This window comes from Taeniopygia guttata, chromosome 1 (assembly GCF_048771995.1).
Source record: "Taeniopygia guttata chromosome 1, bTaeGut7.mat, whole genome shotgun sequence".
Lineage (NCBI taxonomy): Eukaryota > Metazoa > Chordata > Aves > Passeriformes > Estrildidae > Taeniopygia > Taeniopygia guttata.
This window is the reverse complement of record NC_133024.1, coordinates 19,201,536-19,216,051: the sequence shown is the minus strand read 5'-3', so window position 1 is coordinate 19,216,051 and position 14,516 is coordinate 19,201,536. Positions and strand designations below refer to the sequence as shown.

At 58.3% G+C, this 14,516-nt stretch overlaps 2 protein-coding genes and 1 long non-coding RNA gene across 4 annotated transcripts; all 3 read left to right on the top strand.

The window, feature by feature from the left end:
* Window positions 1–332: 332 nt before the first annotated feature.
* On the top strand, window positions 333–2,324 carry LOC140682378 (uncharacterized). The gene is made up of 2 exons (XR_012054033.1): window positions 333–595; window positions 1,989–2,324. It is a non-coding gene; the product is annotated as an uncharacterized lncRNA (long non-coding RNA).
* Window positions 2,325–2,928: 604 nt separating this feature from the next.
* Window positions 2,929–5,189, top strand: LIPT2 (lipoyl(octanoyl) transferase 2). The gene is made up of 2 exons (XM_002187782.6): window positions 2,929–3,586; window positions 4,498–5,189. The coding sequence occupies exons 1-2, from the start codon at window positions 3,091–3,093 to the stop codon at window positions 4,728–4,730; spliced, it is 729 nt and encodes a 242-aa protein (XP_002187818.2). The 5' UTR covers window positions 2,929–3,090; the 3' UTR covers window positions 4,731–5,189.
* An 849-nt stretch (window positions 5,190–6,038) lies between these two features.
* Window positions 6,039–7,982, top strand: KCNE3 (potassium voltage-gated channel subfamily E regulatory subunit 3). 2 transcript variants are annotated; one of them, XM_030264515.4, is made up of 2 exons: window positions 6,039–6,172; window positions 7,167–7,982. In XM_030264515.4, the coding sequence occupies exon 2, from the start codon at window positions 7,179–7,181 to the stop codon at window positions 7,482–7,484; it is 306 nt and encodes a 101-aa protein (XP_030120375.1). In that variant the 5' UTR covers window positions 6,039–6,172; window positions 7,167–7,178; the 3' UTR covers window positions 7,485–7,982. The 2 variants fall into 2 exon arrangements, with proteins under 2 accessions (XP_030120375.1, XP_012425458.2); XM_012570004.5 differs by lacking the exon at window positions 6,039–6,172 and adding an exon at window positions 6,182–6,512.
* Window positions 7,983–14,516: the final 6,534 nt, after the last annotated feature.

Sequence of the window (14,516 nt, the reverse complement as noted above, 5' to 3'; positions counted from 1 at the left end):
AAACAGTATAAAAAAGACCCTGCGAAATCGGTACCCTGTGAACTGCCAGGGTACAGTGCTGCATTAGTCCAGACCCAGTTCACTCAGCACCAAGCACCTGGCTCAGCACTGATTTGCTTGTGGCTTTCCCAATTTTATTTTGATTTAATTTAATAAATTCCTTTAATTATTAAATTGACTGATTCATTTATAACAGGTGCATTCCAGAATGAAATGTTTGTCCTTCCTAGTAAGGTGGCTGGTGCTTGTAGAGCCTGAGTAAGCCACGATGTTGCCTTTTGCCTCTGCCTGTAGCTCTCCATGAGCTGTGACAGCCCCTCTTGCCAGGCACCTGTTTCACAGCCACAACCTCTGCCCTCCCCTCCGCTTCCTGCTATTAAACCCCGACTTGCATTGGCCCTAAAGCTCCCTGAGGGAGGCTCTCCTGCCAGAAAAAAATCAGGCTCTGCCTTTCAACGAATTGGTGAGGACTGCACGGGCTCTGCTTGTGTTTACAGCACCCAGAGAAGAAGGTACAACAGGACAGCAAATCATGGACACAACAAAACCCCCAGCGTGCTGTAGAAACGCCCCAGCCCTGGCAGAAGGATAAAAGGTGAGCCATCCACAGCCCCTTCCATCCCGTTTCCGCCTGGCTGAAAAGCAGGATGTGGACAGTAAATCGGGCAGCGACGACGCACGCTGCTGGCGTGGTGCTGACGAGGGTCCCAGCCCTGTGACACATGGCTCCATGTCCTGCCAGCCAGACAGGAAGAGCCCTGGGCTTTGATCTCCAGGAGAGAACCGGGGGCTTAACCATAAAAACAAGGAAATAACTCGCTGCACACATGCCGTTGGTGCAAAATACGAGTCTCTCCTGCCAAGGCAGAGACCTAGAGCTGCTCTCCAGGAGCTGGTTGAGGTAATGATCCCACTCCAAGTAGGATCTTCAGGCTGGGTGCTGCTCAGTTCCTGGTGAGGTTTATGGTGGTTTTCTTCCCCCCATTTTTTCTCCTTCATTGAGAAAACAGCCTAACAAAGGGAAGCACCTGTCCTTACTTGCAATAACACAGAAGTTGACCTTGTAAGCCGACGGCTGAGTTACCTGTGGCACCTGTGGTGACAAAGGGCAAATGACTACCGAGGTGTGTTTGTGATAAAAGCAAGAGCTCAGTAACACAGTGACTGCTCCATAAAATCAGGACATGCTTTCACACAACTACCCTGGTCGATAAGCTGCGAGGGCTGCAGGCTGGAACAGTTTGCTCAGGCTTTAATGGTTGACTCATTAGCGGTTCGATTTGTCTATTTTTACATTGGGAATAAGAAGCTGAGGTGGGAACACTTCCTCTTTCACAGTCTCAGGGTGATGAACTGCAGCTGTCACCAGCACCTCAGCAACACAAGAACTTTATTTACAGGGCACAGCCCTGAGGCGCTAGCACAGAATCATACAAAGGGAAGTGGTTGGAAGGGAGCTTAAAGCTCATCCTGTTCCACTCCCTGCCATGGGCAGGGACACCCTCCAGTACATCAGGTTGCTCAAGGCCTTATCCAACCTGACCTGGAACACCTCCAGGGTTGGAGCATCCACAACTGTCCTAATTTTACCCCAGAATCCTGATTTTAGCCCACTTTGAGCAGGCCTGTGATTGCCCAGCAGCACTGGATGTCATGTACACATTCCCTGCCCTCGCCCCCTTCCTGTTCCCCACCCTAGTGCCCCATGTCCCACACCCCGTGGTGAGAGGGGCCCTGTCTCTCCTCCCTGTTATGTGTAGTAGATATAATTCGCACCATTTCTAGTATGGTATATGTGATATTGAATATTTGTTGGAGTATACACATTTGTATTAGGAGTCCTGCCTACCCTCGCAGGCGAAACCTGGTTTATGTCAAAACCTGATTTACAAGTAAAAGGATGTGGCTCATCAGGAGATGGGCCATATCTGAAGCAATATGGGATGTCCAGGTGACCCGAGACGATATCATGGAAATCCTCCGTTCAGGTACAGGTGAATGCAGGGTTCCCGTAAATTTCATCAAGGGATTCACCAACTCCGGACATCGAATTGTTCTACCTCCTCACCAAGAAAAGAAATCTCATCAAACTATGGGACTCCTAATAGAAGAAAGGACTGATTGCCGAAATCTTGGCCTCAGGCAGAATTTTCCCTATAAAAAACCGTTTGTACCAGATTGGTGGTGTGTGGGCATAGAGGAAAACCTCTGCTGAGGCTGACTTCTTTGTTGCACACCCAGTGCCGACCCCGGGCTTGGCACTTCCTTGTGGCTGGCTAGATAGAATCTGATTGCAAAATAAGTATTTTATTTTTTCATTTTAATTTGGCTGGACAAATTTTCATTTATAGCATCCCTGCGCCCCTCCTGCAGCTCTGGCCCTATCAGCCACCTGCAGGCCCGTGACCTCCTCCTCCCCATGACTTATTCCCTGTCCCCCATCTCTCAGCCCTGTCCCTGGGCACTAGCTCCCATCCCCAACCTCCTAAACCCTGTCTCCAATCCCCCACCGCAGGCCCTATTCCCGGCCCCCTCCTTTGGGCCATGTCCCATGTCCACAGGCCCTACTCCCCACTCTCCAACCCCTAACCCCCATCCTCTGTCCTGCTGTTTCCTCCGCCCTGTCCTCCATGTCCCCATTCACCATGTCTGTGCCCCGTCCCCCATCCTCCGCCCCTGCAGCCCTGTTCTCCATCCTGTCCCCGCGCCCTACCCACGTCCCCCATCCACTTCCGTCCCCTCCCTGCCCCTGTCCCCCACGCTGTCTCCCGGCGGCCAGGCTCCGGTCTCCATCCCGCATGGAGCTCGTCCACATGACTCTGTCCACATGACTCTGCTGTCCCTATCATCGCCTCCCGTTCCATCCCCGCCTCTCGCTCCTACCCCGTCTCCTTCTTCCGTTCCCGTCCCCGTCGCTTTCCCGTGTCCCCGTATCCGTTGCCCGTCTCCGTGGCCCAGCCCGTGCCCCCGTCCCCGTCCCCGTCCCCGTCCCCTGGCTGCCGCCCCGGCGCGGCCCGGTTCGCTGTTGTGCGCTCGCCCCGCCCGTCGGCCCCGGCGGTGTCCCGGCCGTGTCCCCGCGGTGTGCCCGCCATGTCGCGGCGGACGGTGCGGGTGCTGCGGCTGGGCGCGGTGCCGTACGCGGAGGCGCTGCGGGTGCAGGAGCGCTGCGTGGCGGCGGCGCGGGCGGCGCGGGGCCCGGCGGCACTGCCGGGGCCGGCGGCGGGCCGGGGCGGCGCGGAGGCGCTGCCGGCGGAGAGCGTGGTGCTGAGCGAGCCGGCGCAGCCCGTGTACACCTGGGGGCTGCGGGGCGCGCCGGGCGCGGCGGCGGCCGCGGCGCTGCGGGCGCGGGGCGCGGCGCTGGTGGCGGCGCGGCGCGGCGGCCACATCACCTTCCACGGCCCCGGGCAGCTGCTCGCCTTCCCCGTGCTCGACCTGCGCCGCCGCCGCCTCCCTCTCCGCGCCTACGTGGCCGGGCTGGAGGCGCTGGTGCTGCGGCTCTGCCGCCGCCTCGGGCTGGGCGCGGCCCGCGCCCTCCCGCCGCCCTTCACCGGGGTCTGGATGGGCGACAGCAAGCTCTGCGCCATCGGTGAGCGGGGATGGCGCCGGGAGCGCGGGTGTGTCCGTGGAGCCGCACTGGAGAGCCGGCGGTGTTCCACGTGCGGAACGGAAGGCTCCAGGGAGAGCTCAGAGCCCTTTCCAGGGCCCTAAGGGGGCTCCAAGAGAGCTGGAGAGGGGCTGGGGACAAGGGGACAAGGGGGAATGCCAGAGGGCAGGGTTAAGTGGGATGTTGGGAAGCAATTCTTCCCTGTAAAGGTGCTAAGGCCCTGGCACAGTTTGCCCAGAGCAGCTGTGGCTGCCCCTGGATCCCAGTGCCAGGGTGGACATTAGTGCTTGGAGCACCCTGGGACGGTGGGAGGTGTGCCTGCCCATGGAACACCTTCCAGCCCACCCATCCTGGCACTGGGCACCGGGGCAGAGCGCTGTGGGAACCTGCCCCGGAGCTGTAGGCACCGGAGAGGGTGGGTGCACACAGGGGTGGGATTGGCCTCCAGGAGGAGGGGGCAGCACAATTTGGAGCCCCTGCAGCCCACCCAGACCCCAGCACTTTGCACCCCTTGCTCCCAGAGCTGGCTGGCTGCAGCCCAGTCCCCAGCCTTTCCCCCTTCCCTTGCACCCCTCCACATCCTGTACCTCTTCCTGGGACCCTGCAGCCTGGATTTGGGGTCCTGCAGCTCTCCCCATGTCTGAGCCCATTGGAAACTCCAGCGGTGGGAGGTGCTGGGGGATGCAGGGCTGGGGTGGAAGGTCTGGACATGCTGCGCTCCATCTGCCCCATATTTGGGGAGCCTGTCTGTGCATTTTCCCTGGCAGAACCGAGGAGCACAGCTTGGTAGGGGGAGGATGTTTATAGTGATCTGGGCAGTGTGGTCACTCATTCTGTCCCACCAGGGCACCCCTGGTGATGGGGCTGATGGGTGGGTGCTCTTGGCCGTGCAGGTGTGCACTGCGGGAACCACATCACCTCGCACGGGCTGGCGCTGAACTGCTGCACCGACCTCTCCTGGTTTGAGCACATCGTCCCCTGCGGGCTGGAGGGCAAGGGCGTCACCTCGCTGAGCCACGAGCTGGGGCAGCACATCGCCGTCAGCCACGTCCTCGAGCCCTTCCTCGACTCCTTCCAGGAGGTGTTTGACTGCACTTTGGTCTCTTCAGAAGACCCTGGGGATTAGAATTGTTGTGGTGCCTTGGCCGGGTGTTTTGGCAAAGCCACGGCGCAGCCAGTGGGCATCAGGGCATTGCCGGGGGTCTCTGTTGTGAGATGAGTTCTTGTGCCTTTGCCTGTAGACTGTGACTGGGCCTTGGCACAGGGTTTCAGGCTGCTGCTCGACCATCCAAACCTCCCCTGGGGCTGTTCTCTCCAGCCCTGTGAGTCTCCATCCCTCGGCTGAAATGTCCATGGGTACCATTTGCTGGGGAAGTACCCGAACAGGTGCTTTTGTGGGGTTTTTTTCTGCTTTTTGCCCCACAAAAATTAAAGATTTGTGTGAATGCTCATGAATTCACATGAATTCTCATGAATTCACATGAATTCTCATGAATTCACATGAATTTGTGTGGCTTGAGCATCCTTCCCTTGCTGATGGGTAAGAAGAGGCAGAATTTATATATGTAAAGAGAGTTGCTGTGAACTTTGGCTGCCAATCCTTTTCTCATTTATTTACCCCAAGACTTTATATGTGACAACCTTTTTCTCACCCTGAGCCCAGGGATTTCCTCACACGGCAAAGATCCTGGTGCCAGGGAGGGTGGAAAATGGCTGTAAACACTGGTGGAAAGGCCACTGGAGTGCTGCGGATGCAGTGGAAAAGGGGGAGAAGGAGGGAAAAGGGTTGGAAGGAGAGAAGCCACGGCTGTCATGGATCCTGTGGGACCACACAACATTCCAGCTGGGCAGTGGAGACCTGCTCCCACGGGGTCTGTGGTGCTGGAGGAGGTGCTGCTGTCAGCACTTCTGAAATCGCTGTCCCAGCTGCAGCATCATAAGCTGATTTAATGGACGGGTTTATTCAAGGGGGAGAAGTCAGCCTGAGGCTGGAGTACCCACACCCTGCTCAGAGTAAGACCTGACCCCCACCCAGAGCCCCTCACTGCTGCTCTGGGCCTTCTCCCTGCCCCACAAGCTTTGGGGTTTCTCTGCTGCTGCACAGCACTGGCAGCTCCGTGTGAGCCCCCCTTAGTGCCCAGTGGGGCTGGAAAGGGGGGAAAATCCCATTTCACGGAGCAGGCTGAGCTCCAAGAGGGAACGGGGAGCAGGAAGAACATGCCCAGGAAGGCTCTGTGCCAAGGGTGAGGGCTCGGGGACCGCGGTGCTGGACGAGGAGGGACAGGAAAGCGTGGCTGTCAGCGTGTGCCGGGGAGGCGTGGAGGGAGCCCCGCTCTGCCGCCCCACAAAGCCCCGGTGTCCGGCTGGAGCGAGGGGCCCTGGCAGCGCCCATGGGGCTGGGGACGGGCCGGTGGCTGCGACGGGGCTGGCTGGCTGCGGCAGGTGGCTCTGCCCGGGAAGGGGAGGAGGCTGGCAGCGCTCCCAGCCCGGCCGGCATCCCTCCCCGCCGGCAGCGATGCTCAGTCCTGGCTCAGCCTGGCAGCAGCGCGGGCAGAGAGGACACACGAGGTGAGTACGAGCCCCACTTCCCACGCCCTGTCGCCCGCTCCTCTCCCTGTCCTTGCAGCCCCCCTAAGGTGGGTCCCCCCAAGGCGTGCCCCATCTGTGGGTCTCCTCCTGGGATAAACCCAGATCTTGCCCCAAACCTCCCAAATTCAACCTACTTCTCTTAAGTCAGGAATGCAGCCAGATCCGATGTCATCCCCGTGGGCTCGTGGGCTCGTGGCTGCTCAGCCTCTTCTTCCTCCTCTTCCTCCTCCTTGCAGCTGGGGTCTCATCCTGGGAGGTGCCCCCCGAGTTGAGGGTGACCCATTTGGGATCAGCTGCCTCTGCACAAGTAGAGCTTCAGGTGCAGCAGGCAAGGGGTGCTGGGGAACTGCTGGGGGCAGGCTGGATACCTGAGGGGACTACAGTGGGGACTGGCATGTCCCAAAGGATGGCACACGTGGGAGACTGTGTCCCATGTGCCTGTCCTGGGGCCCCAGCAAGTTGTGAAGTTGCACAAGGGAGCCCAGGGGGCTGGCGGAGGGGCACCATGCCAAAGGAGGGATGGAAGGTCAGAGGGGATCTGGCACCCAAAGGGAAGGGAAATCCCCAGGGAGGTTCAGAGCAGCAACCCCTCAAGATGGGTTCACATCGATCTGTGGGGGAGGGACTGTTCCAGCTCTGCACCCTGCAGTGGTGCAGGGTATGTGCCCACCATCCCCACACATCCCTGGGGAAAGCAGACTTTGGACCCAGCCCTCCTGCTCCCTGTGGAGCAGGGAGCATTGTCCCCAGTGGTGGGGAGGAGAGAGGGCCAGGCAGCTGCCCCAGAGCCCTGGGAGATTTATCTCTTCCATGGAAGGACTGAAATTTAGGGAGAGGGCTGCCAGAAATGCAAAGGGTTTGGCCACCTTGCTTTGTGGCAGAGGAAGTGCTTCGAGGGGCAGTTTGGGGTCAGTGCTGGGAACACCTCTGCTGTGAGGGCAGCCCCCTCTGAGCCCCCTGTCCTTCCCTGCAGCCTGCGGAGGACATGGATGAGAACAACCGCACTTTGGAGTCTTGGCACCAAAGCCTGCAGGCAGTGCTGAACGCCCTGAACCAGACGCTGCACGGGGCCATCCCCTGCTCCGGCGAGGCCTCGGCCGGCGTGGCAGGAGCCACACGTGGTGGCCATGCTGGCCGCAACGCCAACGCCTACATGTACATCCTGTTCGTCATGACGCTCTTCGCTGCCACCGTGGGCAGCCTCATCCTGGGCTACACCCGCTCCCGCAAGGTGGACAAGCGCAGCGACCCCTACCACATCTACATCAAGAACAGGGTCTCCATGATCTGAGCCTGGCCCATACCTTGTCCCCAGGGTGGCTTGGAGTCACCTTGCTGTGCACATCCCGCTCGCTGCGGGATGTGGCAGTGCTGCTGGCTCCAGAGCTGCTGGGAACCCCGTAGAGCTGCTGAGAACCCCCCGAAGCTGCTGAGAACCCCCAGAGCTGCTGGAACCCCCACCATGGAGGAGCTCAGTCCTGGTGTGAGCAGTGCCGGGATGTCCTGGAAGAATGTGACCTGTAAGCAGGTCCTGGTCCTGCGGACCCACCTCGGTTCCACCATGGGCGTGGGGCTGGCAGGGGCAGCCAGTGGCCTGCGGGGGCTGGCAGGAGGCGTCAAGGAGAATATTTCCCCATTTCCCTACTCAGATCAGCTGGTGTTGACCTCCCTGGGCTCCTAGCAGCCATGACAGTGGTTAGGGGGTTTTTCTGGTGCTGAAACCCTGTAATGTTTGAGCTGGGCTGGGCCCTGCTTTTCTGGCAGGGAATTAAAGGAGGTGGTGGGTTCACGGGACTTGTGTTTGCTTCTTGTCCGAGCAAAGCTGGTGTCTGGGGCAATCCATGAGGCACGGCTCTGTGCCAGAATCCAGGGGATGCTGAAAGGGCTAAACCTGCTGCCTGTGTGCTGCCAAGGTGGGTTCGAGGGCAGCCCTTGGGTGGCATCACAGCTTCCAGATGGGACAAATCCCCGGGATGGAGCAAGGTCTGCACTCCCAGCTGGCCATGTGTCCCCGCTGCTGTGCAGGCAGCGCTGCTGGAGCTGTGGGCACGCTGTGAGTGTGGCCTGAGCCCGGCCAGAGGCGTGTGGCTCCAAGCATCTCCCAAGGCCTCTCCACGCTCCGGATGGTGATGCCGGACTCTTTCCTGCTTCCTTCCTGCTGTCAGCTGTAGCTTTGGCCTTTTGTACTGCAGGTCCCAAATGTGTTTTCCATGGGGTGAGGGTGCAGCAGGGGACGGGAAGGGATGTTCTTGGGTCCTGCTGGCCTCCTTGGCTTTGACTCTGCTGTTAAGCTGACCGAGTTTGGACCTGGCCTGTGGAGTGGCCAGTGTCCAGGACAGTAAATGACCCTGTCCTTCAAAACAGGCTGTGGGGCAGCGCCAGTGTCTTACACGTCTTAACCTGTTGGTAATGGCATAATGAATGTCTTTAATTGCAGCTAGATTAGCTGGCCCATAGGGGCCTTTCCGCCTGCATTCCAAGGTTAAACACAGTTGCAATCCTGAGCCCAAACACTGACGCCAAACCCTAATCCAAAAAATAATAGTGGATGTGAGTGTGTTTGGGGTAGGGCTGGAAACCTTGGCACCAGAGGCACCAGCACAGCAGCAGCCTAGCGACCGATTCCTGGTTTGCCGTGCCTTTGGCTTGGGAACAAAGCCTGGAGCAGGGGGGAATGGGAAGCCCATTTTGGGGCTGGTCCCACCGCGTTTCCTGAGCCAGGCAGGGCTTTCTGGGGTGCAGGTGTCCTCCGGCACCTGGCTCAAGCGGGAAGTAGCTCCAGAGGCTTTGCTCTGTTTATCCGGCACCTGCAACCCTGGGAAATGAAAATAAACCTTTATCTGCAAATAAACCAGGGGAATGGGGCCAGGCAGGGACAGAGACATGCTGTGCTGATCCTTTTCCTCCTCCTCCCCTGGGTTTGTCCTCCTCCAACGCCAGCCCCTCCTGTGGGATGGGCCATGCAACAGCCAGGGCCGGGATGTGGGACCCTGAGATGGGATGGGGGCTGGATACTGAGCGTGGTCCCCCAAAACCCCCCTGGGATGTGGAATTCTTGCTTTTCCCACTTTTGGGAGAGAGGGATGAATTCGGTGACTCTGGAATCTCTTCTGATGCTGTGGCCCAAGGGGAAAAACCCTGTTGAAGGATAGCATGTCATAAAAATTTGGGGGGTGGGGGGGAAATGCTGCTTATCCCTAATCTGGAAGATTCTGAGGGTGCAAATCCGTCCTGCAAGACACAGCTCCTGCAGCAATGGTTACCCACCCGACCTGCGATCCACTGGCAGCTCCGCTGTCCACCCAGCCCTGCCGGTAAATTTGGAGCAGAGTCTGTGGCGGAGCAGGGCAGGGCAGGGGGGACACCCCAGGTGCCCCCACTCTGGAGTGGCCGGCTGGATGCCACCAGGCTGGGTCACAAGATGCCAGTGCCACCTTGTGGCAGCTGCCTCAGGGTCCTGGTGTCACATGCCCAGGACACCCCTGGGGCAAGAGCAAGGACTTGTATTGGTGGGACCTCTGTCTGTCTTTGTCCCCATGGCTCCCCCAGCTCCAGCCTGGCCGGTGTCCCCGTGGGATCCACGGTCTGGTGCAGCCTGACAAACCTCCTCAGCAGCGGATTGTGCTGGGCTGCTCTGAGGGCTATGGAAGCAGGGATACATGAAGGAAGGATGGATTTGGGAGCCCCCTGGAATGGGTTTGCTTCTGGAGCCAGGGAAAGGGTTTTGCAACTCTTTAGATGCTCATGCTAGAGCTCAGAGATTCTTCCTGAGCCAATGGGTTCTGGCCTCACCTCCCTGGGCTAATGCTCCCTGGGTAACACTCACAGGGCTTTTGTTAGCAGCAAGGAGATGCTCTCAGCACGCAGAGAGAAGAGCTGGGAGTGTGCCGGTCCTGGCTGAATCCCTAAATCCAACTCAGCAAACTGTAGCTGGCTACATTTGGGTTTTAAGCAATGCAGCTGGGAAAAAACATAAGGCTCCTTGGAGGCCAATCTATTGAAGACATTTTTCGTTGGCACACAGCAATGGATCATGGGTGAGACGGTGTCTGGTGCTTGGAAAAGGATATCAAAACGTGTAGGAAGTTTGGGCTGACCTTGGCTTAGCGGATCAATGGCTGGATTGTCAGGGCAGCCGGAATCACAGGAACCCGTTCCTGGGGCCGCTTTGATGCTGGATGTTCCGATAAGGAAGGCACAAGGTGAAATGAGAGCGGCCCAGGGTGAGAGCAGTGAATGCTGGGCAGGTTGCCTCAGGTTGTGCTGGTTTGGAATGGGTGGCAGAGCCTGGCTGAGCAGTGGGAAGCAGTGTTCCCGGGGAGCTGCTCCTCCAGGAGAGCTGGCAGAGCTCTGTGGGAGTGCTGTGTTCAGAGGGAGCAGCCAGGGAAGAGCTGCTCTCCCCTCAGCAGTGCTGAGCCAGGCTCACATCACCAGGGCTGCTGTGCAGCATGAGGGACAGAGGGGCCACGATGGGGAAGGTTGATTTTGGGAATCCAAACATTTTGGGAATCCGGGAATGGTGAAGGGACCTGCTTCTGCCCTTCCTTTTTGGGACCAGAGCAGAGGTTTTTCTAGTGGCTCTGAGCTGCACGTTACAAACGGCTTTTAGAGCATATTTAGAGTGTTATGCTCCTGAGGAATCTAAGGAGTGTGCTGCCAGTGCCAGAGGGTGTGGGATCAGGCCTTCCCGAAGCTGACATCATGAAGCATTGAGCCAGGGGCAGTTGCAGAACTTCAAAAGCCGTTTCCTCATGCCAGTACTCCCTGTTGTGTCCTTCCCACGTGCCAGCCTGGGCTTTGTGTCCATGCTCTGTCTGCAGAGCGCCTGCCCTTCTTCAGGACAAAGCCCTTCTGCTGCCACCCCAGATCTGCTTAAAAATGGGCATTCCAACCCAAAAAGGCACCTGTGCCCCTGCCCTGTGGTGGCAGCCTGGCAGGGATGTCCTCGCTGCCTGCCTGCAGCACTGCACTCTCTTCCCTTCAATGTGCAGTTCTGGGAGGGAAGGGAAGGCCGGGAGGTGCTGTGTCATTATCAGGGAGCCTGAGAGGCCCGGGAGAACAATCAGGGTGTTCAGGAGACATAAATAATAAAATTATAAACCGAAAATCATGCCCAGCGCTGAGAGGCTCAGCCATCACCAGCTGCAGGAGCACACGGGGGTCATCCTGCATGGCCCCAGCTCTCTGCAGAAACCGGGAGTGGAAAAGCAGCTGGAATGGCATGGGAGTTCCAGGCTGTTTGGCCACAATGTGGAATAAACAGAATAAACGGTGCAAATAACCATGGAAACACTGCTCCCACTGGCCTCTGGCAGCTGGGAGATCATGGGGCTGCTCCCGTTTGTTGTGCACGAGGGTTTGGGCTGTGGAACCAGATCCCTGAGGATGCTAATGGGATGGGAGGGATGCTTCTGGTCCTTCTGGTGGGCTGATCCCCCAGCGTGGGCAGCTGGGGAGGGGATTCTGCCCCTCTGTCCTGTGCCCAGGTGAGACCCCACCTGCAGAGCTGCCCCAGCCCTGGGACACAGCAGGAGGAGCTAGAGCTGCTGGAGAGAGCCCAGAAGAGGCACCAGGATGATCAGAGGGATTGAGCTTCTCTGCTGTGTGGAAAGGCTGAGATTGTTTAGCCCAGATTAGAGAAGCTCCAGGGTGACCCGATTGTGGTCTTCCAGCACCTGAAAGGAACCTACATAAAAGACAGAGAGACTTTTTACAAGGGTTCAGGACAAGTCTGTCTCAAACTGACAGAGAATTGGTCTAGATGAGGGATGAGGAGGAAATTCTTTGCCCAGAGAAGCTGCCCCATCCTTGGCAGTGCCCAAGAGCAGGCTGCATGGGGCTTGGAGCAGCCTGGGCTAGTGGGAGGTGTCTCTGCCATGGCAGGGCAGGGACTAGAATAGATCCAGTCCCAGATGTGCCCCTGGGTTTCCCCTGGCAGGGCTTTCCCTGGCTGCAGGACAATGTCTGCATGGTGCCATGGCCCCGCGTGACACTCCTGCTCCCTTTAGCCCGGGAGAAGCCGTTCCCTCCTGCTGAGCCCTGCCACACTCCTCACTGGCCCTGGCAGCTCCTAGCACACGAGCTGGTGGCTGGCAGCAGCCTGGCAAGCCTTCTCCTGGTAGCCTGGCTCCCATCCATGGCTGGCAGCCTGGTCTGACGGTCCCCGGGCTGTCGCCGCTGCTCCCTTGACATGCGGCGCCTCAGCGGGGCGGAACGAGGCGTGAGGGGGAAAACAGAGAAACCTCGGCTTTCCTTCCCCCACAGGCTGATTGCCGATGGACTGGCTTGTTTTCCACCACCGTGAGGACTGGAAAATGCTGCTGCTAGCAACAGATGAGAAGAGGCGTTTGTGCTGGCAGGCCTGGGATCCCCCTGAGCGCTGCGCTGGACCCCTGCATGCTCGTGCCAGCAGATGGGACTGGGCTGAACTTTCCTGGAGCAAGATAATCAGCTTTAAAAATTCTTCTGGAGCCTGATTAACCCTCAGATGTACAGGATTTAGTTGTCATCTCGCATCTCCATCAGCAGATCTAAGCTGTATCACTGTAATCTTTTTCCATGATTGCCCTGCTCTGGAGCTGCTTGGAGCATCTGCCACAGGCTGCCTCGAAGCTAGAGATCCAAAGCCTTCTCACGGGGACACATTTGGGAACTAATCACCACTTCCCAAGGTGGGGAGCACTGGTGAGATCCTGGGAAGTATCAAACCCTCTGTGCTGCAGTTATTCCTGGCAAGGAAATCACTTCTATCCTGCATGAGACTATTTTGTTCAGGGGAGTAATCATGGAGGAGCACTGACTTCGGAGAGAAGAATAATTCTCCACCTTCCATTCGGTTTTGGAGGAAACCCAAGGTCTTGTGGGCTGGAGCTCCTGTTATCCTGGGCTCTGGCCTTCTCCCTTGAAGACAAAACACGGAGGAGGAGATAAGATCAGCAAAAGCATGCGAAGCACTGAGCTCTGGAGAAATGTGCCAGGGACTTGGTTCCATCAGACCTGTGGGCTCAGGATGGCATCAGTGCTGCTGCAGATGCTGCCAGATGTACAAGCAGGAAGGATTGCATCCCATTTCCTCGCTTTATCAGTGTTCAGGCTCTTGTTCTTCTCTGTGCCAGGAGCAGGGATAGGACTTGGGAGCATCTTCCCTCCTGGTGACCTACTACCTTCTTGTCTTTATCTTATGTTGGCTTCAGCCAGCAATTCACTGTAATAGACCAATCAAAAGGTTTATCTCCCCACACCCAGCCAGACCTCTGGACCAGAGGTTCTGTTTGTGTGTGAGCCAAACTATCTTCTGATGGATCATTTCCCTCCCTACACTTTGTTGTCCTGGTGGGTGCCCCAAACACCTCCTGGGTAGCAGTCCCACAGCCTCTGCTCATCTTCCCAAAGCCTCCCATCCCCACCTGCAGAGCTGCCCCAGCCCTGGGGTCTCAGCACAGGAGGGACATGGAGATGCTGGAGCCACGGAGCTGCTCCAGGGCTGGAGCCAGGCTGGGGGAGCTGGGGGTGCTCATCTGGAGAGGAGAAGGCTCCAGGCAGAGCTCAGAGCCCTTGCGGGGCCTAAAGGTGATCCAGGAGAGCTGGAGAGGGACTGGGGACAAGGTGTGGTGGGACAGGACACAGGGAATGGCTCCCACTGCCAGAGGGCAGGGCTGGATGGGAGATTGGGAAGGAGTTCCTGTCTGTGAGAGTGGACAGGTCCCGGCACAGGGTGCCCAGAGCAGCTGTGGCTGCCGTTGGATCTCTGACAGTGTCCAAGGCCAGACTGGATAGGGCTTGGAGCAGCCTGGGACAGTGAAGGTGTCCCTGCCCATGGCAGGAGGTGGGAAAGAAATAAGCTTTACGGTATTTTTCAACCAAAACCATCAGTGATTCCATGATTCTATCCCTCTAGCAGTGCTTGCTGTCACTATGGCAACCTCTGCAAGGACATGCTGTGGGCTGGGGATGCTCTGCGGGACTGGGATGATGTGCGGGACTGGGATGCTCTGTGGGATTGGGATGCTCTGTGGGATTGGGATGCTCAGCAGGATGAGGATGCTCAGTGGCATGTGGTCACACCGAGCCTGCTGCTCAGGGCCAGGCGATCCAATTAGAGCTGATGCAGCCAGGGGAGGGCTATGATCCTCCTCCAACGCCTTTGGAATTGCCATCTGGAAACGCTCCTAAGCAAGCGGCTCATCCCGCAGGGCAGCGCCCCCGCCGTTAACTTCTCGGAGGGAACACGCGGTGCTGCGGGCAGCCCGGGGGCACTGCGGGGCACTGACGGGGAGGTGTGTGCCTGTGGCTCGGCTCGGTGGCGCAGTGTCCGTCGGTGGCA